This window comes from Myxocyprinus asiaticus, chromosome 11 (assembly GCF_019703515.2).
Source record: "Myxocyprinus asiaticus isolate MX2 ecotype Aquarium Trade chromosome 11, UBuf_Myxa_2, whole genome shotgun sequence".
Lineage (NCBI taxonomy): Eukaryota > Metazoa > Chordata > Actinopteri > Cypriniformes > Catostomidae > Myxocyprinus > Myxocyprinus asiaticus.
Genome location: NC_059354.1, coordinates 17,884,992 through 17,911,346, shown reverse-complemented (window position 1 = coordinate 17,911,346; position 26,355 = coordinate 17,884,992). Strand labels below are relative to the sequence as shown.

The 26,355-nt window shown below is 39.2% G+C and overlaps 1 protein-coding gene across 8 annotated transcripts; it reads left to right on the top strand.

Moving 5' to 3' along the window:
* Positions 1-3,804: 3,804 nt before the first annotated feature.
* On the top strand, positions 3,805-14,635 carry LOC127448538 (calcium-responsive transcription factor-like). Of its 8 annotated transcripts, none has more exons than XM_051711154.1 (14): positions 3,805-3,887; positions 4,418-4,521; positions 6,645-6,824; positions 7,013-7,145; positions 7,250-7,373; positions 7,631-7,712; positions 9,777-9,969; positions 11,040-11,160; positions 11,266-11,409; positions 11,503-11,760; positions 11,864-12,023; positions 12,376-12,445; positions 12,663-12,775; positions 13,178-14,635. In XM_051711154.1, the coding sequence occupies exons 2-14, from the start codon at positions 4,429-4,431 to the stop codon at positions 13,259-13,261; spliced, it is 1,755 nt and encodes a 584-aa protein (XP_051567114.1). In that variant the 5' UTR covers positions 3,805-3,887; positions 4,418-4,428; the 3' UTR covers positions 13,262-14,635. The 8 variants fall into 8 exon arrangements, with proteins under 8 accessions (XP_051567114.1, XP_051567120.1, XP_051567119.1 ...); XM_051711160.1 differs by having other exon boundaries at positions 3,806-3,887; positions 4,397-4,521; positions 7,031-7,145; positions 9,780-9,969; XM_051711159.1 differs by having other exon boundaries at positions 3,806-3,887; positions 4,397-4,521; positions 7,031-7,145.
* Positions 14,636-26,355: the final 11,720 nt, after the last annotated feature.

Genomic DNA, 26,355 nt, shown 5'->3' with positions numbered 1-26,355 from the left:
CATTTATCTGAATATTAGGATGAATATGTCACTCTCAATGTTTATTGTTTGGTAGCACTTTATTTTACAGTACTGTTCTACATTTACGTACTACATGTATATAATTACAACAACTACAGTCGTTACTAGGTACTAACCCTAAACCTAACCCTAACCTTAACCCATTTTAAGTACATGTAGTTACCTAATATTACTCAGTACTTTCTTGGGTAAGTACACCTTAAGTATACCGAAAGTACAAGTACTGTAATATAAAATGCATCCAGTTGCTTGCTATGTTCCTCATTTGTGAGTCACACTGGATAAAAGTGTCTGCTAAATGTAAATGTATATGCAAAAATGAACAGTAACCAAGATTTATAATTGCTGTAAAAGTATTAGGCGTTGTTAGTTCATGTGCTTTACTATTATAGTAATGAATAAAACCTTTTTGCAAAGTGTTCATTGAAAAATATTCTAGTGCCTAAAGCCATCTGTACACTGTGAAGGTGGCACAAAAGCTGCATCTGAAGTGGAGCATTTGTGTATTTACACAGACTGTTTAATGTAGCGCACAGCAAATGCACAAATAAAGTTATTATTAAATTATAAATATAGAAATATGAAATACATGAGAATATGAAATTATACTTTTAAATCATGACAATAACAAAGTTTAAGGCTGCTCTGATGCTGCATTTCATTTCCACAGAACCAAAGCAGCATCAGGGATGATCTAGTCTGGCTTTTATACAGCATTGCATCTTTACACAAAATTTTGAGAAGTCACAGAGCAGCCTTACCTTGGCTGTGTAAAGACACTTTAACATGTTCCACCCTGATTTACATAGAATTTGTCTTCATTGCTTTACATCACCCCAACTCAGTTGATTCTGAGCTGAAGTTTGACAGTTCAGTTGACAGTTCATGAGAATTCATAACAACAAACGTGAGTGCATTTAACTTGAAATGCTATCAGTGATCAGAAATATTCTTATATCAAAACTTGTTTTGTTTGGCCATCTCATAGTCCTTTCTTCATCCACTGACTAGAACAATAGAGGCCTTCTTATTAATAATTTTTTTGTGGAGTTATTGAGTTCATATCAATGAACCCATCAGTGTCAGAGGATTATTGAACGGGTGCTGTCGCTCATACGAGCTCTTGTGTGTGCAAAAGTGTAGATGAGGGGTGTTTGAAATGGTTCAGTCATGCAAGCTCTTTGATCAGCCATCATCCAGTAGTCCTCTGATACCTCTTCTCTCTTTTTTTGCAAGGGCATTTTTGAATGTAGGGGCAAAAATGTTCACACGGAGGACAGTCCAAATGGGCTTTTTCCCCGGTGACTCCTCAGCCCACCTCATCCCCCGCTGGAGACAGGGCCATTACACAGCAGTATTTCAGGCCAGTCCCTGGACTCACAGAGCACACATCTATCCCACAAAGCATCACAATCTCATCTCCAATCAACATGTTACATTTAAGCCCCACTAATATTGGCCAACACAACTTACCCTTTTTAGGCCATCCCAGATGTGTATTACTTTCTTTCTTCTTCTGAACACAAACAAAGATTTTTTTGTGGGAGAATATTTCAGCTTTGGAGGGCCATATAATGCAAGTGAATGGTGGCCAGAACTTTGAAGCTCAAAAAAGCACATAAAGGCAGCATAAAAGCAATCCAGACGACTCTAGTGTTTAAATCCATATCTTCAGAAGTGACATAATAGGTGTGGGTGAGAAACAGATCAATATTTAAGTCCTTTTTTACTATCAATCTCCACATTCACTTTCACTTCCATATTCTTTTTTTGTTTTTGTTTTTTTGGTGATTTGCATTCTTCATGCATATCGCCACCTACTGGTCAGGTCTGGTCAAAGGTGGAGATTTATAGTAAAAAGGACTTAAATATTGATCTGTTTCTCACCCACACCTATCATATCACTTCTGAAGACATGGATTTAACAACTGGTATGGATTACTTTTATGCAGCCTTTATGTGCTTGTTGGAGCTTCAAAGTTTTTGTTACCATTCATTTGCATTGTATGGACCTACAGAGCTGAAATATTCTTCGAAAAATCTTCATTTGTGTTCTGCAGAGAAAAGACAGTCATACACAGATATCATGAGGGTGAGAAAAGGATAAGAGAATTTTCATTTTTCGGTGATCTATTCCTTTGAATGCCCAAATACCTTAGGGTCCACTTTACTGTACAAATTGAAATGGATGATCCTAGAAAATGAATCTTATAGGCACACGACAGCATTCTTGCAATTCAAGGAGGAGCCCACATAATTGGACTAGCATGTGTTTAGCATAGTGGGGGGTTTCTGTTTGAATGAACTAAGACATATCACCCTTTTTCAATATGCCTTGATTGTATAATATTGTATAACTGTAAACCTTCCCAGTGCCAGATCTCTTATAATGAACCTTTGCGTACAGCAAATTGTTCTCTTCATGAGTCTGTTTCTCTGTTCTTCTTTTCTTGAGCTCAAAATGGACCTGTTGACATCTTCCGTGAAAACCTCAGTGTGAGACTCTGAGCCTACGTGTGAACATGCCGTGCTCCCGTCTGGAGTCCCTTGGGCAGCTCATGCTCTAATCTCTGTGGTTGTGGGGCAGTCCTGGCCAGGGTTCACTCCCAGCCTGGGATTATAGGCCCAGATTCCTCACGTTTTCTCTCTGCTCTGAGCGTGCAAGGCTCATTGTTACAGGCTCAGCTCAAACACTGTCTTGTTAGTTTAGATCTGACAAAGGATCAGCTGTTTCAACACAGTCATACAGACAGACTCTTCCAGGTCCAGCACACCCACACATCTTTTCCTGTGTTGTTTTTTCTTTCTAGAGATGGCATTCATGTGCTTAACATTTGAGAGTGGTAATTAAAGTCTTCCATTTATTCAAGCAAATGCAGAATATGTAATAAACACGTTAATTTCAAATTATTTAAAGATGGGCCTGAGACTGGTTTTGTACTTTAATATGTAGCGCCCCTTATCGGTGAGAAATATGTATAGCAAGTTTTATGTTGTCGTGCAGAATCATCCACTGAATGCATTGATTAAAGAATATTGATATTTGTTCAATAAATGTTTTAAACTCTCAAGTTGCTCAAGTTACTAAATAGTTAGTTTCTTATAGGAGTTTCCCCACAAAAACAAAAAACAACAACATTAAATATAAATTAAAATACAATAAATGTATCTCAGTCACCTGGATGCTGCCTTATTTAATAACGTAAACAGAATCATATTGCAAGTGAACTGTTACTATATTTTTATGATTATTTGGCAAAACGTATAGAAAAGGAGTTTAAATCAAGGTTAAAATCTCTCTTTTCTTCATAAACAATTGAGACAAATTATTTTCCTCATTCATAAACTTACAATTGCCATATTAAAACATATATATATATATATATATATATATATATATATATATATATATATATATATATATATATATATATATATATATGTATTCAATGCCATAAGAACAACAGGTACTGTTTTTGTGCATAGTCACATTAATAACATAATTAACGTGGACAGACAAAATACTTTTTTTTATTGTTTGTTTGTTTTTCCCCAACAGGTATGATTATAATATATATATTATAATATTATATTATATTAATATGATTCAAAGTCATGTATAAAATTAAAGACATTTGTTTTACAACGAGCAAATTTTTTGTTGTGTATGTGGTATTTTCCCAATTAAACAGTAAATTGTAATTAAATATAAAAAATAAATAAAAAATAAATAAATAACAAATTGTGTTTCTACGGAAGCCGCGAAGCATCAAAACCCCAGGCAGTTGACGCGTATGCACCCGCGTTTTTCGGCGTGAGGAATCCTGGACGAAGACGAGGTTGAGGAGACTCGTTTTGAATTTTAGGTACTTCCTTCTGCATAAAGCTCGGGCTCGACCGTCTCTGTGCATTGAGATACGCAGTCAGACCGAGCTGGCATGTTAAGATGATGTATATTCAGCTGTTTGAGCGAGCTGTTTTCTCTTATTTAAACGCATATTTAAAGTGCTTTTTGATGAAAGTGCTGCGCTAGCAAGCAGTGATCCAACATGGCGTTTATACCTAAAATGATGTTAATTTGTTACGTGTGTGTAACTCTGTTTAGCATTTGCAAAGCATAAAAATACAAGTGTTGCCTTAAATAGTTAATAATAATATTCCCATTTAAATGTTCGTGCATTACAGAATGGCTTCATAATAACTGTCAATTCACTTTATTTTTATATTTCTTTTTAATGCAATACATAAAGGTCCAAATCAGCTTTACAGAAATAGTTACTAAATTCATATTGACTAAATTCATGACTCCACACACATATTAGTTTTTAAATCATACACAGCTCAGCTGTATCTCTGATTTTCTGTCTTGATTTAGACTGGTGTGTATATCTGATAGATTGAAAATAAATGGAGGAGGAAGAGAGAGATGTGGAGAATGCTGTCAAGTCTGAAGAGAGAGATGACGCAGATTCACAACCTAAAAAGACTGGGGCAGGACTGGTAAGGACAGGATATTTTGACTTGTTGAAATTTTGTCCAGTATTTAATAATATTTGATTAGATCCAGTCTTCACTTGAAGCTCAAAAATCAACTAATTTTAATAAACTTCCAGTCATATTTCACCCCCACAACAAAAGAAAAAATATATTTATTTATATGTATATATTATTATTATTATTATTATTTTATTTATTTATTTTATTTTGTAAAATCAATATTTTATGTTAATGTGTTTATTTATTTGGTTAGTAGCCGTGTAATAAGCAGGATAATATAAAGTCAGTCCGTTACCGCAGAATAAACCCCTTCAGAGTGATACAAGACCCCTCCGCAACGCGTTGCGGTCCTGATCACCTTGATGAACTGGCTGACTGTATATTATCCCTTACATAATATATGTACATATATTGGACCGTGGCATGATTGTTGGTGCCAGACGGGCTGGTTTGAGTACTTCAGACAGGTCTGTGGATGATGCTGTCAACATGGGACTGCATTATATCCTGTAACACCTTGACAGACCTGGGATTTATGCAAGGATCCTATTTGTGGACTTCAGTTCAGCCTTCATTACCATCATGCCTGATCTTCTCTCAACCAAACTGACCCAGCTCTCCGTGCCCACCCCAATCTGTCGATGGATCACAAGCTTTCTGACAGATAGGCAGCAGCTAGTGACCTTCACTATTAGCACTGGTGCTCCTCAGGGATGCGTTCTCTCCAATGCTACACGAATGACAGCACTGCAAAAGACCCCACTGTCAAACTCCTGAAGTTTGCAGACAACACCACTGTCATCGGCCTCATCCGTGACGGTGACGAGGTTGATCAGCTGGCTGGCTGGTACGGTCACAAAAACCTTGAGCTGAACACGCCCAAAACAGTAGAGATGATAATGGACTTAAGGAGAAATCCCCCCGCACACCCTACCTCTACCTTCTCTCAGGACCTGAAGTGGGACATGATCATAGACTCCATTGTGAAGAATGCTCAGCAGAGGTTGTACTTCCTTCACCAGCTGAGGAAGTTCAACCTGCCACAGGAGCTGCTGACACAGTTCTACTCGGCTGTCATTGAGTCTGTCCTGTGTACATCTATAACTGTTCAGCCACCAAATCAGACAGAAGGAAACCACAACGGACAGTCAGGACTGCTGAGAGGATTATTGGTGCCCCCCTGCTCACCCTCCAAGACCTGTACATCTCCAGAGTGAGGAAACATGCAGGTAGAATCACTCTGGACCCCACACACCCTGCCCACTTCCTCTTTGAACTGTTGCCCTCTGGCCGATGCTACAGAGAACTGAGCGCCAGGACATCCAGGCACAAGAACCGTTTCTACCCTCAGGCCATTTTCCACATGAACAATTAAACTGCCTCAGGTCTCCCCATAGTGCAATAATGTAAATAAATATCTCATGTACATATGTAAATTCACTCAGATTTAATTAAATAACTGCACATACCTCTACCTTGCACATACATTACCACTTGCACATGTACATAAAATCAAATCAATTCAAATCCCTTTATTGTCACTCAACCATATACACAAGTGCAACAGTGGGTGAAAGTCTTGGATGCAGTTCCGAGCAACATAGCAGTATGACAATTACAATAAACATCTGATTTACACATAACACAATTTACACATCTTGTTACACAACACAATATACAATATACACCTAATAATATACAATATACAGTATACACAAAATAAGAAGACTGTATACAAAAAAATTATAATATACAGTATACACAAAATAAGAAGACTGTATACACTAAAAATACACTGTACCCCACCCCCCCAATGTAATCAGTAATCAGCCATTCTGTGTTATATATCCTAATATTTGTATGTCTATTTATACTCTTACCTTGTTTTTTACTCTTTGTCTCACTATAATATTCTGTGTGCACTTGTTTCTCCTATCACCAAAAAAAAAAAAAAAAAAAAAAGCATTGTGTACGCAAGAACACTTGGCAATAAAGCTCATTCTGATTCCGAAATGTTATATAACAGTCAAATTTTGAATGTAATGAACATTACGGAAATTATAAAGTATCAGCTGTCAGTTATTTGTGTCCAAACTATTCAGTTGTGTTGTTTTGCTTTGTTTTAGGAACCTCATAAAAACTCAGAAACAGAGGCTAAAGAACATCTATATGTACAAAATCTTCCATCAGCCTTTCCAGCCCCAGAAACAGCAGCAGCCAATCAGAAGTCCTCCACAGTCCCTGTTCAAACAGACAACTTAGTCATACTTGACCAAGATGGAGAGCCTATTCAGTATCAACGGATGGTAAGGACATTACATCATGACCCAAAGGAGGCCCATAAGCATACACTGTATTACTCCACATTAGATGGCATGTGAATCAGTCACTGAAAGTACAGAAATGTTAAAATATGCGTGTCATCTTAAGCATTTCACCCATAAATGCTTATTCATTTTAAATGATATATTTATGGCAGTCTTTCCAAACACAGATATCCTTAATTTTTAAGGTGATCGTGACAGGGAAGTGTGGAGAGTTATTTGCTGTCCCATCTGTCCCTGTCCCATCTGTCCCTCACATGTTACTACCTCATTGTCAGCTGCTGGATGTAGCACAGTCATCAGGTCATTAAATATGTTATTATAAATAAATATATTGAATGGTACAATCTAATTATGAAGAAATCTTGATTTTCTGTCTTGCCGTTTCTTTCTATTCTGTTTAATAGGTGCCTTTGTTGAGAAAACAAGACACCAGTCAGTCATCACATCCATAATAAACAATGATGGCACTAATAGTTTAGCTGCAGTAGCAGCTCAGAGTGTCACTGCTGCTAAAAGTCAGAAGAAAGGGTACAGTAAACCTTATGTATAATAACGATGTGTGCTTGTATATTACATCTGCCACATTCTGTCTCCTACCTGACAGTCAGAATGAACAGTGTGTTTATTGCTTTTTATAACCGCTTTATTATAAACCGTATTTTTTTTTCCTTTTCCTTTCCCAAATTAACCCCTGGTTGTACACACAGATTATTCCTGGAGTTCAAGCCTTATTATCACACTGCAATAACTGATTTCTTCTTTAAATGTCTTCTCATCCCTTTCAGATTTCCTGATGTATTTGGGACCCCAGTGAAGCCACTGCCACCAGGGGCACCAAACTGGGCTCTGAGACTGTGCGAGTGTGAGGTTCGTCAAGTACAAAATAGCTAAACTAAATGTCTGTTGATTTTTGACATTGCTTTATTCATGTTAATTTAGACCACTGGTTCCCAAACTTTTTACAGTGGCGTACCCCTCCAAACATTTAACATCCTTTTGCGTACCACCTATCCAATGCATAGAAAACATTCCCACAAGGTATTTTGAAATTATGTATATTTTAATACAATTTGCACTGTAAAACAACTCACTTATACCAGACATGCTATATTTTCACGTTTTTTACGTTATATTTATCATACTGCATACTGTACCTATATATAAAAAAAAAGGCTAACTGATTAATTAGAAGGGTGTGCTAGATATGACAGACCTGTAACTGCATAACTTGCAAATGACCCCCTCATTGTGTCGTGGGAGCAGGACTTTATAAGAGCAGCTGGATCGCAAGAATAACTGCCTGTACTGTGTCAGGAATTGTCAGGCAGGGGCGTTTCTAGGATTTCAAAACATCAGGGGCTGAGGCCAAAAGATTAGGGGCTAAGTGAATCTGCATAAATGTATAAGCCATTAATGTATAAATAAACATGCAAACCAAAACATGTACAAAGATGTTCAAAAGCAATGAAAAAATAAATAAAAATAAGAGCATGTCTATATTTTGTTTTCCACATTGAAGGGGTGTTTCTAGCCTTTCATTATTCACCCATCAAGTCACATAGTGCTTGCTTATTACACAGAGGGGTTTGGTGGGTCATGCTCCCCCTTGAGATTTTTATTTATTTATTTTTTTTTTTTACAGTGTGATTCTGGTAACATTTGGAGCAGCATTTTTACATTTTCAAAGCATCTCTAGACTTAAGTATTCACATGACGTTGCCAAAGTTTCTTACAGTGACCTTCAAAAAAGTAGGCAGCTGTAACAGTACCATGGTAAAGTGATAGTAATATAATGGTGATTTTTATATAGTCTAAACATCGGGAACCTTTTGAATGAAACTTAAATTAATCAACACATTATTTGAAGTAGTTATTTGGACTTATTAAGAGTAGTTACTTATTATAGGACTAGTTATAATAGACCGACTGTATCCATGAGAACACCACTTTACTGAGTTGGGACTGTTCTAGTGAAACATTTTGTTTCCTACTCAATTTCCAACAGATACTGTTTTCCTTTCATCAGGCTTCTAATGATTTAAGTAATTATTATTAGAGTTGGGGTACTCGAGTTCGGACTTGGAATTGACACTGACTGCATTTTTACTCTGACTTGACTCGGACTGGAGCCTCTCGGACTTGGGATTTTTTTCTGGTACAGCTGTTAAATCGTGATACATTTTACCGTGATGTGTAATGAAAAACTTAACCTTTCTTTTCCTCCTCAGTGCTGTTTATAATGTTGGCGCTGTCTGTTCAAGAGGTTTCTCCACAGCGCTTAAAAGGAGAAAATTGTCAGAAGAAATCAAATATGTTGTATAAATTTGCACTGTGATATCGAGGAAAGTCTGGTTTCACTTGTGTAAGTAATCCGCTCTGCGCTATCCTTCACTCGCGCCACGCTCACGCGAAAACCAGGTTTTAATTGTGCGCCTTTCAGATAAGAAGCATATTTAGCTCATGTAAGGCGCCGAACGTGAGATGAATATAATTTAATCCACTCAACAATACCTGGGCAGTTGATCTGAAAGACCTGCGCTGTGCGGCTGAAGCTTGGTTTTCGCGTTTGTTCCGAACAGAAAACATTCAGGGCTAGACCAGATTCATTCGGGGCTCGAGCCCCGAATGTTTTGCCCTAACGACGCCTCTGATTGCAGGTACGGAATTGCCGGCCGACTTTGCATGGCGGGGAAGTACAGAATTTTTTCCGAGTACCCCCAGTGTCACCTCATGTACCCCCAGGTGTATGCATACCCCAGTTTGGGAAACATTTATTTAGACAATTAAAACTAATGTGTAGCTCAAATGCTTGATTTTTTTTTGGTGAGTGTAGAGCCAAAAACAGTCTTCGGTCAAACAGGCCCAATTTTCAGCAATACAATCTAATTATGGCTGTTAAATCTGTTTTCTTTGTAATCATCTCACTGGAAGCAGAAGATCGGAGAGTCGTACCGTGGTTACTGTAACTCAGAGGCCGAGCTGGAGGCTGTTTTGCTTCTACACAAGCAGCAGACTTACACTGTGTTCGGCACCCGTCAGTCACCATCACCTGCAAAACCTGCCACCCGACTCATGTGGAAATCACTATATGTGCCCTACGATGGCATTCCTTTTGTTAATGCAGGTAATCAGTGTTGTAAGTTTTTGTTAAAAGGTGCACACATTATTTGTTTCCTCAGTAAAAAAGTTCTACTCCTAAAGAAATCAGTTGCAATTTTGAAACATATATATAATTATGAGCACTCACTTAAAATGAAGACTCCAGTCATATTAGTAACCTTATAAAAGCTGTTTTCTTCCACATAGAGTCTTCCACATGACTAGCTGAAAACTACTCGCTTAATCTCAGTAACCACCCTGTTATTGGACACTTTCACTCATGGATTAAATTAATCATGGCTGACGGTGAATAATGAATTTCTACAATGGCATCTTTTAAAAATCTGAAAACTACTGTATTGTGTTTGAATAATGGTGTATCCATGCCACTAGGCGTCAGTGTAAGTCCAAGACAAAGTGAACAAAAACGTACTGAGTGCACCTTTAATGCCATATACTGTAGTTACACTAAGTTTTAGAAACTAATGTAATGCTGTTTGAAAAGTTAAAAATCCAATAAAATTCGAAATTTGACTTTTGTTGCTTTTAGTCTATGTCTCTTAGCTTGGAGGCCATTTATATGCTGGTTGTAGAAGTTAACAAAATTTATATTTAGCAGATATACACATTTAAAATTTAGTCTTTCTCTTCATATAAAATGGATCGAAAATATTGATGACTTATCTTGCACTCAAAGACATATTCAAAATGTAATCAGATGTTATCTAGAAAGAGAATGCCCCTCCCGCTAATACCACCTGCCTCTGACTAGCAGTATTAAGTAGAAAATCATAGTTCACGGCTGTCATAAATAAGTATATTTTTAACTAAAGGCTATTGGCTATTTAAAAATAGAGATGAGCCCTTCGATATGTACTACCCAACTTCCTGTTTCAATGGAAAAATATGTCAACACAGGAAATAAAACTGCAGTCATCAAGCCATTTCATGGGGTCTTTAAAACTATGCATTGGTATTGTGATTACAATTGATTATTTATGGTTCTGGTACCTAGATCTAATGTTGTTGGAGATAAAGTCATAGTAAAGTCAATATGTTCATGGAGTAGATCTTCACTTTTAATGTGGTTTTAAGGGAGCAGAGCCATTGTGATGGAATGCCAGTTTGGTCCACGGAGGAAGGGTATCCAACCTAAAAAAGGGTCTGAGCAAGAAACGAATCAAAGTTTCCAATACAAAGCAACCTGCCCTGCCAGGTACACAAGCTACAGATGGGCAAACACAACAGCCAGATGTGTATTTATTTACATTGTGTTATGCACAGGATGCTTATTATTAAACAGGCACTGTTCCTCTCTCAGGATATATATTAAGAAAGTACGAAAATTCCCAGAGTACAAGGTTCCAACAGATCCCAAAATAGACAAGAAGGTAGTGCGCCAAGAGCAGGAGAAAGCCTTTATCAGCCTCAAGAAGAGTTCTTGGGATGTCGGAGGGGTTGAAAGGTATAAACATCTTTTCAGTTCAAAGTCCATCACATGACATAACTGCCTCACAGCACGGTTCACTTGTTTACTGTTTGTTACATTCATATGTAGGTATTACATACAACTCCCTACAGAGAATGCCCATCTTTACCATGATCTGGACACTGCAAAGCTACCTCCACTTCCAGAGCAGATCTGCTTTACAGAGGACCAACGGAATGAGGAAGAAGAGTCAGAGGAGGTGGAAGATAATCAAAACGAGGATGGCACATCTGCCCCCTCTCGACTGCACCCACTTGTGGCAGATAAGATCTGGGAGTTGGTGGCACAAGGCTTTAACCAGGTTTACACTGTCCGCAAGCAGCTCAGGTATGACTCCAATTGAATGTGCAAAATGTGTTTCTTTACCTAAAAAAACATATAGGTTATTACTGTTCCTTTGTGAATGCACTGGCTTTTATTTACTTCATAGCAGGAGGTTTGTGGAACATGAGATTTTCAAGTCAGATGAGGTGCTTGAGAGACATAATCTGTGTTACTTTCCCACTGTCAATGACATCAAGAACCACATCCATGAGGCTCAGAAAGCTCTTCAGCTGACAGGGGCACCACTGGCTACCTCAGATGCAGAGGTGTGGACACAACATACATTCCTAACACGGTGTCCTAACTAGTTGTGACATCACAAAACGACAGGCTATAAAATCTCTCTTCCATGTAAATCCATGTAAAGTTTTTGTTCTAACCAGCCACGTCAAGTGACAGGACACATTGTTGGCTTATTAAGCATAATTGGTGAAAGATTTTTCATATGTAAACAAGCTCAATTGCTACACATAACTGTACATTTAGACATCATCTGATTGGCTATGATTGTGTGTAAGACTCGGTGTAAGGGATTAGATGGATGAGTACATAGATGCTAATAATTTTCCCTGGTAAATGTAAATCTTCCGTTTTTGTGTGTTTGGCTTTTTCTCGCAGTGGAAAGCAGATGCTGATGACCTGTTATCAGAGACTGTAACCTATACCTTGACTCCTGCTACTAAGGATGGTAATGTTGTGGAAATCCTGTTTGAAATTTGACCTACATTATTTCTAACAACAAGTAGATAACAAGTAATGTTTGCTGTCCTAATGCCATATTTGTATTGTTCTTTAATACAACTTAGAGAATGTTGAGGGAAAGTCCTGCTTCAAAAGGACAGCACAAATCTGTGGTCAAATCATGTTCATTGTTTACCCTACTACAATACCTTGTATATTGGCAGTATCCTTTCAGAAGGAAGGACTCTTGGATGGGAGTGACACTCTTTCTCCGAAGGCTGTGCAGCTCTTCAGCTCTCTGACATCACTGCAGCCCAGGATCTTTGCACATTTCCAGGTGAACTGGCCTGAGTTGATAAATACTATCAGTACTAAAAAATGCTGCATGTGAAAGATGGATAGACAGATAGATAGGTAGATAGATAGACAGACAGACAGAAAGACAGATAGAGGATGAACAGATGGATGGACAGAAAGACAGACAGACAGATAGAGGATGGATGGACAGACAGATAGATAGAGGATGGATGGAAGGAAATGTATTGCAAATGCTTTGGCAATACATTGTAACGTTTGTCATGCCAGTAAAGCACATTTGAATTTAACTGAATTGAATTGGATGGACAGAGAGATAGATGATGGATGGATGGATGGACGGACGGACGGATGAACGGATAGACAGACAGACAGATAGATGGATGGATGGATGGTTAGGAATGTTTGTGCTCTTCTCTGATAGGGTATCCAGCTACATTCAGTGGAAGGCAATCCTCAGCAGACTACAGCAACATCAGAACCCACAGATCCATCTAGTCTCCCATAGGCTGTCCTGCTGAGTCCGTCTAAAGATGTCTCAGCAGAGTTATGCCAAGGCCAGAAATACAGCTTACAACAATAAGGAAGGAAATAAACAGCGACTCTGCACTTCTGTTTTGGAGTAAGAGAACTGTCTGTGACACATGGTTTACTTTTATAATCACTGGAGGACAGATTCACTGTATAAATTACAGTATTGTGTGAACATGGCCTCATATGCAAAGTTTTTTTGTACATTTTTGTTTTTCAAGCTTTCATCTCATGAAGACTGGAGAAAAATTGCTCATTAAAGTTAAAGTGAATGAATAAGGTCAAAAATTGATATTTAAAGGTAATAGTCCTGTATTTCAAGAGTCATTATCAGTCAGTTGTCACACAGACAGCGTGTTTATCCCAACTGTCTACTCTTTGAATAGAGGCTTTTAAGCATTTTACATTCTAATAAGCCTAACGATGTGATATCATATTCTCAATTGTTGTGGATATACTGTATATGGCGATGTACATACAAGTGAAAATATGAAATTAATTATACTGTGTTTCAAAGGTTTGGACACTTCGATCACAATGAGGGTGAATATTCACAAGCAATAGACCAGCACTGGCTTAGCAAGGTCCCTGTTTCTGACTGTATTACACATGTAATTATTTAGATTTATTTCGCTAGATAAAGTATAACCCTCTGTGATATTATAAGTTAATATAATATGATAATTGATGCTACTTCAGCTTCACAGCAAATGCTGGAGTGAACGATAATATAATTCTTAACGCAGTGACTCTTACTTTAACCACACAATTTGTCTAATAGTGGTCAATGTTAGTTTATTGTATTGTATTTATGCAGTATAATATCATTTTCACTTTCAGTAAAATTTGCGTTAATAAAAATCGTGCGTTAATAAAAAGAGATTTGTCGTGCAGAAGAGAGCACTGATGATGGACGAATGCTTTTTAGAAGTGAACCTTTCTCCTTTTTTCTTTTATTTGCAAAAAGTAAAAATGAGTAAATATAGATTCAGTTGTGTGTTAACACTTTACAATAAGCTTCCGTTCGTTAATATGCATTAACGTATTAGGGATCATGATCAAACAACAATATATAGATTTTTTTTTTTACAGTATTTATTAACCTTTGTCAATATTAGTTAATAAAAATACAATTGTTCTTTGTTAGTTCATAATGCATTAACTAATGTTAACTTTTGATTTTTAATCATTGAAATTAATAAAATAATAAACATTTTATAGCATTAATAAATGCTGTAAAAGTATTGTTCATTGTTAATTCATGTTAACTAATGTTAACAAATAACCTTATTGTAAAGCATTACCAATTGTGTTATTGTATCATTTTATTCATGAATATTGTTGTGTGATATTACAGATTATATTAATAAAATCAAATGAATCTGTATGAAAATTTTAAGTTTTTATTTTTTCTCAGTAGTGCTTTACTCATGTGTAATCTCATGCTTTGACTAGGGGGAAAATATAGCCTAATAATTTACAAAACAAATCAGTCCTATGTGTAGTGTTCTCAGTGATGTTTCGTTGCCCTGCGGATGGCTCTAAAACCTCAGCTGAGCAACTGGTGATAGTTTGTGCTCTCGAATCGCTTGTGTTGCTGTATTTCTCACTTGTAAATCTCAGTACAATCGCTGGATGTAAATACTTTGCACACAGAGGAAGCCTTACACAACAGAATAGCAGTGCTCGGCTATTCTGGTAAGCTTCAAAACGTTTTTACACTTTTGGAGCTCATTACTGAGCTCATTTTATATATATATATATATATATATATACTTTTACTAAATAAAATAACATTTGTTGTGATAAATCGCTTTATTTGGGAAAGAACAGGAATTTGCTAGAACTATTGACACTTTAGCGTTAGCTGAATATGATACCGGAAGATTGTTATCCCCCTGAGATTTGACCGGAAATACGTAGGCTACGTTCCCTGCATAGAGTGGTCGTGTCTATAAGGGATCCCTCTTACGCAGTGTTGCCGACTTAGCGAATTTGTCGCTAGATTTAGTGACTTTTCAGACCCCTTTAGCGACTTGTTTTCTAAAAGGCACCTAGCGAAAAATCATCCATTGCGATTATCTAATCAGCCAATCGTGTGGCAGCAGTGCATAAAATCAGGCAGATATGGGTCAGGAGCTTCAGTTAATGTTCACATCAACCAACGGAATGGGGAAAAAAATATGATCTCAGTGATTTGGAGCATGGCATGATTGTTGGTGCCAGATGGGCTGGTTTGAGTATTTCTGTAACTGCTGATCTCCTGGGATTTTCACGCACAACAGTTTCTATAATTTACTCAGAATGGTGCCAAAAACAAAAAAACATCCAGTGAGCGGTGTTCTGTGGATGGAAATGCCTTGTTGATGAAAGAGGTCAACAGAGAATGGCCAGGCTGGTTAGAAGTCTATGTTAACTCAGATAACCACTCTGTACAATTGTGGTGAGAAGAATAGCATCTCAGAATGCTATTCTGAGATGCGGGTTGGCGTTGTTCTGGCGGCACGAGGGGGACCTACATAATATTAGGCAGGTAGTTTTAATTTTGTGGCTGATCGTTGTATATACCTTGCCTCTGCAGAAACATCCAACTGCACCAAGCCGGGCTTTGACCAATGCCTCACCAAAAACTCACAGCTTAACTGGTTTTCACTTGGCTTTCACTGAACTGTCCATAGGAAGACATATCCTAATGGATCACTCTCCAGTAAGTAAGACTGCCCAAAGAATTCTCTCCCAGCCCTTTATCGAGAAAGCTCCTGTGTTCCCAGCTTAAAAGACCAGCATCGCTGGTCACCAGCTGTTGTGCGTTGGGTTCATGAAATGCTGGTGTCTCCACCAGCTTCATCAGAAAGACCATGCTGGTTTACCAGGTTTTGCTGGTAAAAAGCATGTTCAATTTGAGATACTACATTTTGGAAATTCATACATTAGTTGGACAAGTGCATAGTGTGAGTGTACAGTGCATAGTGCCTAATTTGGGACAGAGCTAATTAATTATTAACTTTGACATGAGAAAATGTGTAAGCCCTATTAGTTTTCCCATTCACACTAAATTATGTATTAGTTTTCCTATTCATACTGGACCACTCATCCCTAAATTATTTATCTAAAAATAAAAGTGAACTGTCTTTTTAAATGATATGATGAAGAGGAAGTGAAATAATTTTAGCCTTTAAAGGAGCCATTTTCAAACTTTTGTAAGTTGTACTCTCTTTTCGAGAGAAACGTACTCATGAAGGGTTGTCTCATAATTATTTATAATATCACGTAATAATAGTTTCAAACTGTTTACATTAATATCAAACGCACAGCAGCACTTCAGTAAGTTGATACCAACTAGTTCTAATACACCTGGAGAGAGCTATCTTTTAGCATTTATCTCTAAGGCAGTGGTAAATATACACATTCAGAGATAAATAGTTAACCGTCTCCAACTAAATTGTTCATTATAGATTTTATTTATTTATTTGAATACTGTTGGGGACTTCTAGCTAAGATGTCAGTACAATGCACATAAATTTAATGAAAGAAGAGCTCAGGCCAAAATGTTACTCTTCATGTAGAAACAAATAATCTGCATACACTTACTGTATATACAGTACTATTGCTTACAAACTTAATTCACACTATAATCTTCTTAAATGATTGAACTGACAAGAAATATTAAGGTGTCTGTTTGGTTTAAAGACGATTTACTTTAAATCGTTAGAACAACTGAGCAGTGAAATCCTGCTGTTTTTTAGAGGTGGAGAAGGGGCCTTTTGCAGCACTACAATAGACGCATTAGTGTCTTCTGCATCTTGTAAATCATTATAATCATCTCTGTAACATTGGCTATGTCCACACCGCAGCTGAATGTGGCCCAAATCTAATTTTTTCACTCACAGGTGACATAGATCTGTTAATTGCATGACCGTATGAACAGCCAAAAGCGCTTTGAATCTGACATTTTCAAATCCGATCTGGGCCACTTTCATATGTGGAAATAAATTGGATACGTATCTGATTTTTTTCAAAGTGTCTTTGGTGTGAACAGCCAGGTCAGATTTAATGTGATTTTTACATGAATCTACCTCAACATTCATCATTTACACGCTTGATTTTCAACGTAGGCCTATATACGCCTGTTATATTTGAAAACTTTTAAGTGTGAGTCATATTGGTCTAGTTAATGCATTGAGTTTCTTTTTAAGGAAAGAAATACAGTAAAGTATAGGCTTCAACAGTTGGGTTCAGCAATTTGTTTGGATTGCATGTTAAATATGAAAAGATACAGATGTAGATTTATATATCAGCGCTCTTTGCTTGTGTCACTCGCTCAGAAAACGGTTCCCTATTGATTCAGTTCACTCAACATTGCATTTGAACGCTATGGGGAATTCCTTTTCCAGGACCTAGTTGAAGCCATTGTTTCATAATGGCAATCTTATTTTTGGCAATGATGTTTGAGCCCCGGCCTTTAAAGCACGCGTTTGCCCTATATAAGCGGGCTCTCAAACACCATTTCTTCAGAATTTTCTTCCTTCAAGACTAACATCGTGTCGTCTTGTCTATGCATCTGGATCAGCCCTCTTTTCACCATCGACAGACACCCATCAGCGGACGGGATTCCCTGCAGATGCATCAGGACATTCTTTGCCTGACTCTTAAGTGCCTGCAGTGAAAGATTCACCCGCCCCCTCTAGTGTTCCGGCAAAGAAGTCTCTCCACCTCACTGCCAGATCGGGTTCTTTGCTCAGCGAGCTTCCCACAGCCTTCAGGCAGGAGCTGTATCCTTTGATATATATATATATATATATATATATATATATATATATATATATATATGTATATATGTAATATTCCATCAAAGTGATGTAAAACACTTTATAAAGAGCTAATTGTGTGTACACGTCTTTTTAAAGATATCGTATCACAAGTATTACTGTGAGTGACACATCGCTCCCTCAGAACAACATGAGAGATGTACGCTGCCTAGGCCTCACTCATGCCGAAGCAGCTCTCATTGGGACAGACTGCCCTCACTGTGAGGACATGAGTCTCAAGATGCTTTGCTCTAGGGTTGCCCTTGTGAGGGACAATTCTGCCTCCCATGCCCTCCCGACTGCTTCCTCTGTGTTAAGTCTTGAGGGACCACATGAGAAAGCACGGTGGGGCCGCGATGTAGAGATGGAAGAATCAGAGGAGGATCTCGTGCTGGTGCAAGCCCCATGAGCCCCTCGATCATCACACGCAGCACCTTCGCCAGTGCAGTATGCACGTGACGACCTTCGGCCCTCTATGAATGAGCATGGTGTTGTCGTATTCGGCGGGTCTAATGATAATAATAATGCTGTGTCCCTTGCAGCATCAGAGAATGGTCCATGAAGGATGTTGCAGCCCCTCCCCCTAGCGAGGTTGAGGAGGGCACACTGGCCATTGATACAACGTGTCATTGCACAGGTGGTTGAGGAGCACAGCCTTGAGTGGACGCCTCCTGTCGAGCCGGAAAATTCAAAATCAAAACATAGAAAGATGGTGGCCTCCGGCCTATCTGCATCTGTGATATTTGAATTGAGCCCTCTTTGGGTTCTGTTCATAATGATCACATACAAACAATTCTCTCTCTTAAGTTTGCATGCTCATAAACCATACCTTAGTGTACTTATTAACTTTGGCTCAGGCCATTCCTGAGAATTTGGCTTTCTTCTCCATTTCACACACTGTGCAAAACCATTTCCCAATGGTGAGCAGCGTGCTATCACAATTAGTGTCAAATATAAAGCACCTGCTATTCCGAACACGTGGCGGGCACTCACGGGCATGTCAGATTGGGTGCTAAAAATTATCAGCGTTTTGCCCTCTACGGTTCCATCATGGGACATGCCTGTATTACGTGCAGAAATTCACAATCTCGCAAAAGATGCAATAGAGATTGTTCTGAGCTGCCATGCCCGCAAAGGGTTTTACAGCTGCTACCTTTTATTTCTGAAGAAAGGCTGCAGGCTTTGGCCGATTTTAGATCTGAGACACTTGAACAGCGAGCTTGCAAAACGGCCATTCAAAAAGTTAACTCAGAAACAGATCTTATCGAACATCTGCCCACAGGACTGGTTTGCATCAATTGATCTAAAGGATGCATACTTTCATATCCGAATTGTACTGCATCACAGGCTGTTCTTGAAATTCACTTTTGAAGGGATGACATATCAATTCAAAGTCCTTCCCTCTGGATTGTCTCTGGCCCCGCGCACGTTCACGAAATATGTCGATGCGGCGCTCGCCCCTTTGAAGATGAACGGCATACGCATTCTGAATTACCTAGAAAATTACTGGCCTTTTTGGGGGTTTGGCTCGACTCCACGTGCATGCGTGCGCACCTCACGAGCAAGTGCGTCCAGACCATTCACCAGTGTCTCTCTCAGTTCAAACTGGGGAAAGCATTTCCACCTAAGTCTGAAGTCAGAAAATGCTGGGTTTTTTGGTGGCAGCATCTGCCATCATACCGTCAGGTCTTTTACACATGAGACCTCTCCAGTGCTGGCTCAAACACTATGTACTGAGTCACGCCTGGCTTCCGGGGTGCGTACGTGTGCGCGTCTGCTGTGACTCACCACTGCCTGGCCACTTTAGCACCATGGACAGCTCCAAAGCTTTATCAGCAGGGTGTGATGCTGGGTCAGGTTTTCAGACAAAAAGTGGTGACCACGGATGCGTACAACATGGGTTGGGGCATGCTGTGCGATGGACGCCTGGCTTTTGGCACTTGGACAGGTGCGAAATGGGCGTGGCACATCAACTGCTTGGAAATGCTAGCCGTCTTCTTAATGGTGAAAGCTTTCCATTCCAACATAGTGAATCATCATGTTCTGATTCAATCAGACAATATGTCAGTGGTAGCGTACATAAATCGCCAGGGCGGCACTCAGTTGCTACCAGTGGTGAGCCTGGTGCAATGCCTCCTGGTGTGGAGTGCGCACCATCTCCTCTCCCTGCACATGACATATGTTCCGGGCCATCTGAACTGCGAAGCAGACATGCTGTCGCACCAGGGACCGATGGCGGGGGAATGGAGACTTCATCCTTAGACGGTTCTGAGGATTTGGGAAATGTTCAGCAAAGCGGAAGTTGACCTATTTGCCTCTGCAGAGACAGCCCACTGCCCTCTTTGGTACTCCATGTCCCAAGCCCCTCTGGGAGTGGACGCCTTGTTCCACAAGTGGCCGACGAAATGCAAATATATGTTTCCCTCGGTACATCTCCTCCGCTCTGTCACCAGCAAAGTCAGAGAGGACAAGGAAACGGTTCTGTTGGTTGCACCAAAATGGCTCAACTAGCCATGATTTCCAGAAATGATGGAGATATTATGCGGCCCTCCATGGGAAATACCGCTAAGGAGGGATCTGCTCTCTCAAGCGCAGGGCACGATTTGGCATCCCCAGCCGATGTATGGCCCCTGAACAGAGCACAGCAAACAAGTCTGAATTGGCTCAGTCTGTAATGAACACCATTTTGCAGGCTAGAGCGCTGTCTACGAGACACTTCTATGCACTAAAATGGTGTATGTTTGCGGATTGGTGCTCTTCACGCAGCAAAGACCCAGTGAATTGCTCCATAATGGAGATCCTTACATTCCATTTGTTATGGAGGGTGCACAAAAGGCATGTCCGTCTCCAAACAAAGGCTCTCTCACTGGATTGTTGATGCGATTGCCCTCGCTTATGAACCACAGGGTGTGAGATGCCCTATTGGAAAGGTGCATTCAACTAGAGGCACGGCTTCCTCATGGGCATGGACAAACGGTATATCCCTACAAGTTATATGCTTTGCAGCAGGATGGTCTTCGCAGAACAAGTTCACAAGGTTTTATAACCCAGATGTGGCGTCCATCGCTTCACGAGTCCTCTCTGTCTAGAGAGCTACTATTCCATCACCCAGTGGGTGAGCCCTAGCTCCTTATTATGGGATGGCTACATGTAATAATTTGTGTAGGCCGCTATCCAATTTACTCCCACTAGAAGACACAAGCACTTCCAATAGAATAAAACCTCCCTCCCTACCTCTGGTTATGAAGGGGTTAAATTATTCTGTGTGTATTAAATGACTCATATAGATCCTCAGATTAAGATTAATTTACCATCTGGTTTTCACCATGTGGGTTATTCATTTTCATACACACTTGAAGACATCATAATAAGTCACAGCCGTGGGCCCGTGAACTCAGATACATATTCTTCTAAGTCTTTCTACCCTGGTTCATCTTAAGGTATGATGCTACGTAGTGTGGCATGATGGGACTCCATTCCCCATAGCGTTCGAATACAATGTCGAGTGAACTGAATCGATAGGGAATGTCTCCGGTTACTCATGTAACCTCTGTTACAATAAGTTGCTTGAATTTTGGCCCATTCCTCTACACAGAACTGGCGTAACCGTGTCAGGTTTGTAGGCCTCCTTGCTTGCACACGCTTTTTCAGTTCTGCCCACACATTTTCTATTGGATAGAAGTCAGGGCTTTGTGATGGCCACTCAAATACCTTATCTTTGTTGACCTTAAGCCACAACTTTGGAGGAATCCTTGTGGTCATTGTCCATTTGGAAGACCCATTTGCGACCGAGCTTTAACTTCCTGGTTGATGTCTTGAGATGTTGCTTCAATATATCCACTTAATTTACCTTCCTCATGATGCCATCTATTTTGTGAAGTGCACCAGTAACTCCTGCAGCAAAGCACCCCCACAGCATGATGCTGCCACCCCCATGCTTCATGGTTGGGATGGTGTTCTTCGGCTTGCAAGCCTCACCCTTTTTCCTCCAAACATAACAATGCTCATTATGGCCAAACAGTTAAATTTTTGATTCATTAGACCAGAGGACATTTCTTCAAAAAGTGCGTGGTCCCATGGTGTTTATACTTATGTACTATTGTTTGTACAGATGAATGTGGTACCTTCAGGCATTTGGAAATTTCTCCCATGGATGAACCAGACATATGGAGGTCCACAATTTTTTTTCTAAGATCTTGGCTGATTTCTTTTGATTTTCCCATGATGTCAAGCAAAGAGGCACTGAGTTAGAAGGTAGGCCTTAAAATACATCCACAGGTACACCTCCAATTCAGTACACCTCCTATCAGAAGCTTGTTGGATAATTGTCTAAAGCAGAGGTTCTCAACCTTTTGGAACTAAAGCCCCCCCAAGCCTCCCCTATCACGTGGCACTCCCCGCCCCGCCCCCATATTGGAGGAGACCAGGTATAATGATTATCTATTCTATATCAAATCTATCTTTATATAACCTAATCTATAATCTGTTTTTGATAGATAGACAGATAGATAGATAGATATTTTTTTTAACTTTTGTGTTTTTATACGTTTTTAATTACTTTTCATAACTTTTATGATTTTTTTTTATAACTTTTATAAAACGATATAACGGACAGGTATGGAACATGCACTTAAATTATCAAAAATGTTTCTGAACACTATACTTTGAACAAGAGAACTCTAGGTTGTAATAACCTGTACTATTTTACATGTAAAACATGTTGCATTCCATTCGTCTTGAATTTTAAAAACATTCGCATACGAATTATGCGAATTGGGACGCAGGGCGTGTCTCGTTAGCCATGACATTGTTAAATCAATCAGAAGCTCAGTTCGCGGTTCAATGTTGGACAGTGCAAACCTGATGTCATCCTCCACCTGGAGCCGATTTCGGTACTTTGTTTTCAAGGCAGTCAATTTTGAAAACCCAGCCTCGCACAGATAAGTTGAGGCGAATGGAAGAAGTAATTTTACGGCGGCGTCAGACAACTAAGGATATTCAGTCATCACACTCAACCAAAACGAAGGCAGAGAGCAAGAGCTATAGAAGTGTCGCAATCTGGTGTCGCTCTTTAATTCGACTAACTGCTCCTCCATGTCAACATGTCTTTTCCTGGGCAACTGAAGGGGTCTCGGACCCAAGCAAATGAACTGAAATCCTCACTGAAATAATGGCCAAATTGTTGTTTCAGGCCTTCAACATGTTGAGCGACTGTGTTAATCAAAGGAGAGACATTTATCCCTGTCTCTTGCACACGGTCAGCGAAATTGGGAAACATGTCAACATTTTTATTAATCAGCCGATCACGCCAAAGATCCAGTTTGCCAACGAATGCACTGACTCTGTCTGAAAGAAGCAAGATGTTGACATCTCTCCCTTGCATTGATGTGTTCAACAAATTCAACCTGTCGAAAATTTCTACAAGGTATGACAACTGCGCTAACCACAGGGAGTCGTCCAGATACCGCGCAAGGTCGGACTTTGCATCAACAAGAAACGTCTTCACCTCTGAACGCAATTTGTAGAGGCAATGTAAAACCCAACCTCTGGAGAGCCAGCGAACCTCAGTGTGAAATAGGAGCTGCTCATATTCGGCTCCCATTTCCTGACAAAGCAAGGAAAACAAGCATGCATTTAATGGCCGTGCTTTAATGAAACTGACCATTTGCACTGCTTACTTTAAAACTGACTCCAGAGACTCAGGCATTTGCTTTGATGTGAGAGATTCGCAATGAATCATACAGTGGGTCCACTTGGCTAAAAGGGCTAAATGCTGGACACGAGTGACCAGACCGCTAACCCTCCCAGTCATTGAACGGGCCCCATCTGTGCATATCCCAACACATTTATCCCATGACATGCCTGCATCCCGTATATACCCATCCAGACCTTCAAACAATGCCTCGCCAGTTGTGTGCGCTGGAAGAGACCGACAGAAAAGAATGTCCTCCTCAATATTACCAATCTGTTGTGCGAAATTCTCTCCAAACATGACTTGACAGATATCTTTGGCAGCAGGTAAGATTAGCGTCTCGGCAATTGTATGATGTTTACCTAATTTAGCAACTCTTTGCTTGACGTAGTAAGACGCTTCTAGACACCTGTTAGACACTGATGTGTGTTTGCTGATGTTGCGTTTCTGCTGTGCAAGGCAAGATAACTTTAATTTGAAAAAATCTAAGGGTTTGTCTTTGAGTGTCGGATGTTTGGTTTCTAAATGGCGCTTCAACTTGCATGGCTTCATGCTATCATTTACCAGCAAATCTGCCCATATGACACATTGGGTCAGCGGTTCAGCATCTGTCCTAGCCACCGTAAAGCCAAACTGAAGATAGCTAATGTCATACTTTCGTGTTTTACACTTCTTAGGGGTTGGTGCTGATGATGCATCATAACCACAACTCCTTTTGGCACGTGTGATGAACTTATCCATAAACTTCTTACCAATATGGAATCTGTTCGCCTGACTTTCTGAAACGTATCTGCACTGACAGCTAGATAAAAGGCAGGCTAAGCTCCGCCCCTCCCCATCAAAAAGAAAGTGCAGAGGGAGACGGAACGCAGGTTTTTTTAAATTAATTTTTTATTGCAGAGCGGGTTTTTTTCATTTATGTACATTCTACTTGAAAAGCAATAAAATACACTGAGTACCCAAATGATGCCCTGTCTCTGTTTTTTTCTTGAAAACAATTTGCGCCCCACCCTTCCGATCTCTCCCGTGTTGAGAACCACTGGTCTAAAGGCTTGACATAATTTTCTGGAATTTTCCAAGCTGCTTAAAGGCACAGTTAACTTAGTGTATGTAAACTTCTGACCCACTGAAATTGTGATATAGTCAATTAAAAGTGAAACAATCTGTCTGTAAACAGTTGCTGGAAAAATTACTTGTTGTACTAAACGACTTGCCAAAAATAGTTTGCTAATATTAAATCTGTGGAGTGGTTAAAAAATGAGTTTTAATGACTTCAACCTAAGTGTATGTAAACTTCTTACTTCAGCTCTATGTAATGCCGTTTTTCCTGCTGCCTTTCGATTTTATAGTGTTTCACTCGTAGGTAATACTACACTTGAACTTCGATGATTATTTAAATTCCACCATACAAAGGCAAATGATTACATAAACATACTTTATCCATCAACGGTCTTTCTCCATCACTTGCGGACATATTATCAGAGTCCTATCTGCGTTAAAAACTGCTAATTACATTTTTAATTATAATTTAATGAATTATTCATACTATAATGATGAACATGCCGGACTTTGTTATACGCATGCTCAAGGAGTGCTACACGCATGCGGGTCAGTTAAGGAGTTTTGGTTGTTCAGACCAGTGTCTGATATAGGCTACATTTAAAATGTCATGTGAACAACCTAACAAAAAAATCAGATTTGAGCAAAAAATCAGATCTGGGACACATTCAGCTGCGGTGTGAACAAAGCCATTGTTCATACAGAATCTCTAAAGTCAGATGTGAATTTGGATATTTTGTATCGTTTTCTGAACAATTTTCTTTACTCAAAGAAATCATCAATTGCATTTTATTTAATCAACTACAGTTTATTTATCTAGTACATTATCTCCAGTTTAGCACATGGACCTGTGTACTACATCATCGCTGTTTGATATTTTTTGTGTCCCTCTTTTTTCTTATACAATGTTCATATTTTTATTAAGTCCTCCATAATGTCAGTCAAGATTTCTTGCACCAAAGAATTGGCCCTTAGAATTAAAAAGGCATCCTTAAGACTTGATAATGCACCTTAAATGACATTGACTAAACTCTTCACATGTGAAATGAGTAGCAACACTACTTACAGGTTGAAGAGTGTCCCATCTGTCATCTGGTTCATGAAAAGCCTATATCTTCTTCAATGTAGATTTCTGAATGAGACATTTCTGCAGCCTAGTTTAAATACATGGTCTTGGTGGAAGTCTGTATGTGTAAATGGTGAAAACTTTCCTTTGAAACCACAAAGAAAATTCAGTTTCAGCTAGAGCAACGTAGGGCTGAGATACAGAGTTAATGACAAAGTGACAGGCAGTGTTCACACTGCAGCTTAATGTGGCCCAAATCTGATATTCCAGTCAAATCAGATTTTTTTTGTTTTTTTTGTCTTTTTTGTGCGGTTGTTTACATGACATTTTTATTGTAGCCCATATTAGAAACTAGTCTGAACAACCGATACTCCTAAACTGACCTGCATGCATATAACACTCCCTGAGCATGTGTATAACAAACTCTGGCGTTATTTGAATATGTA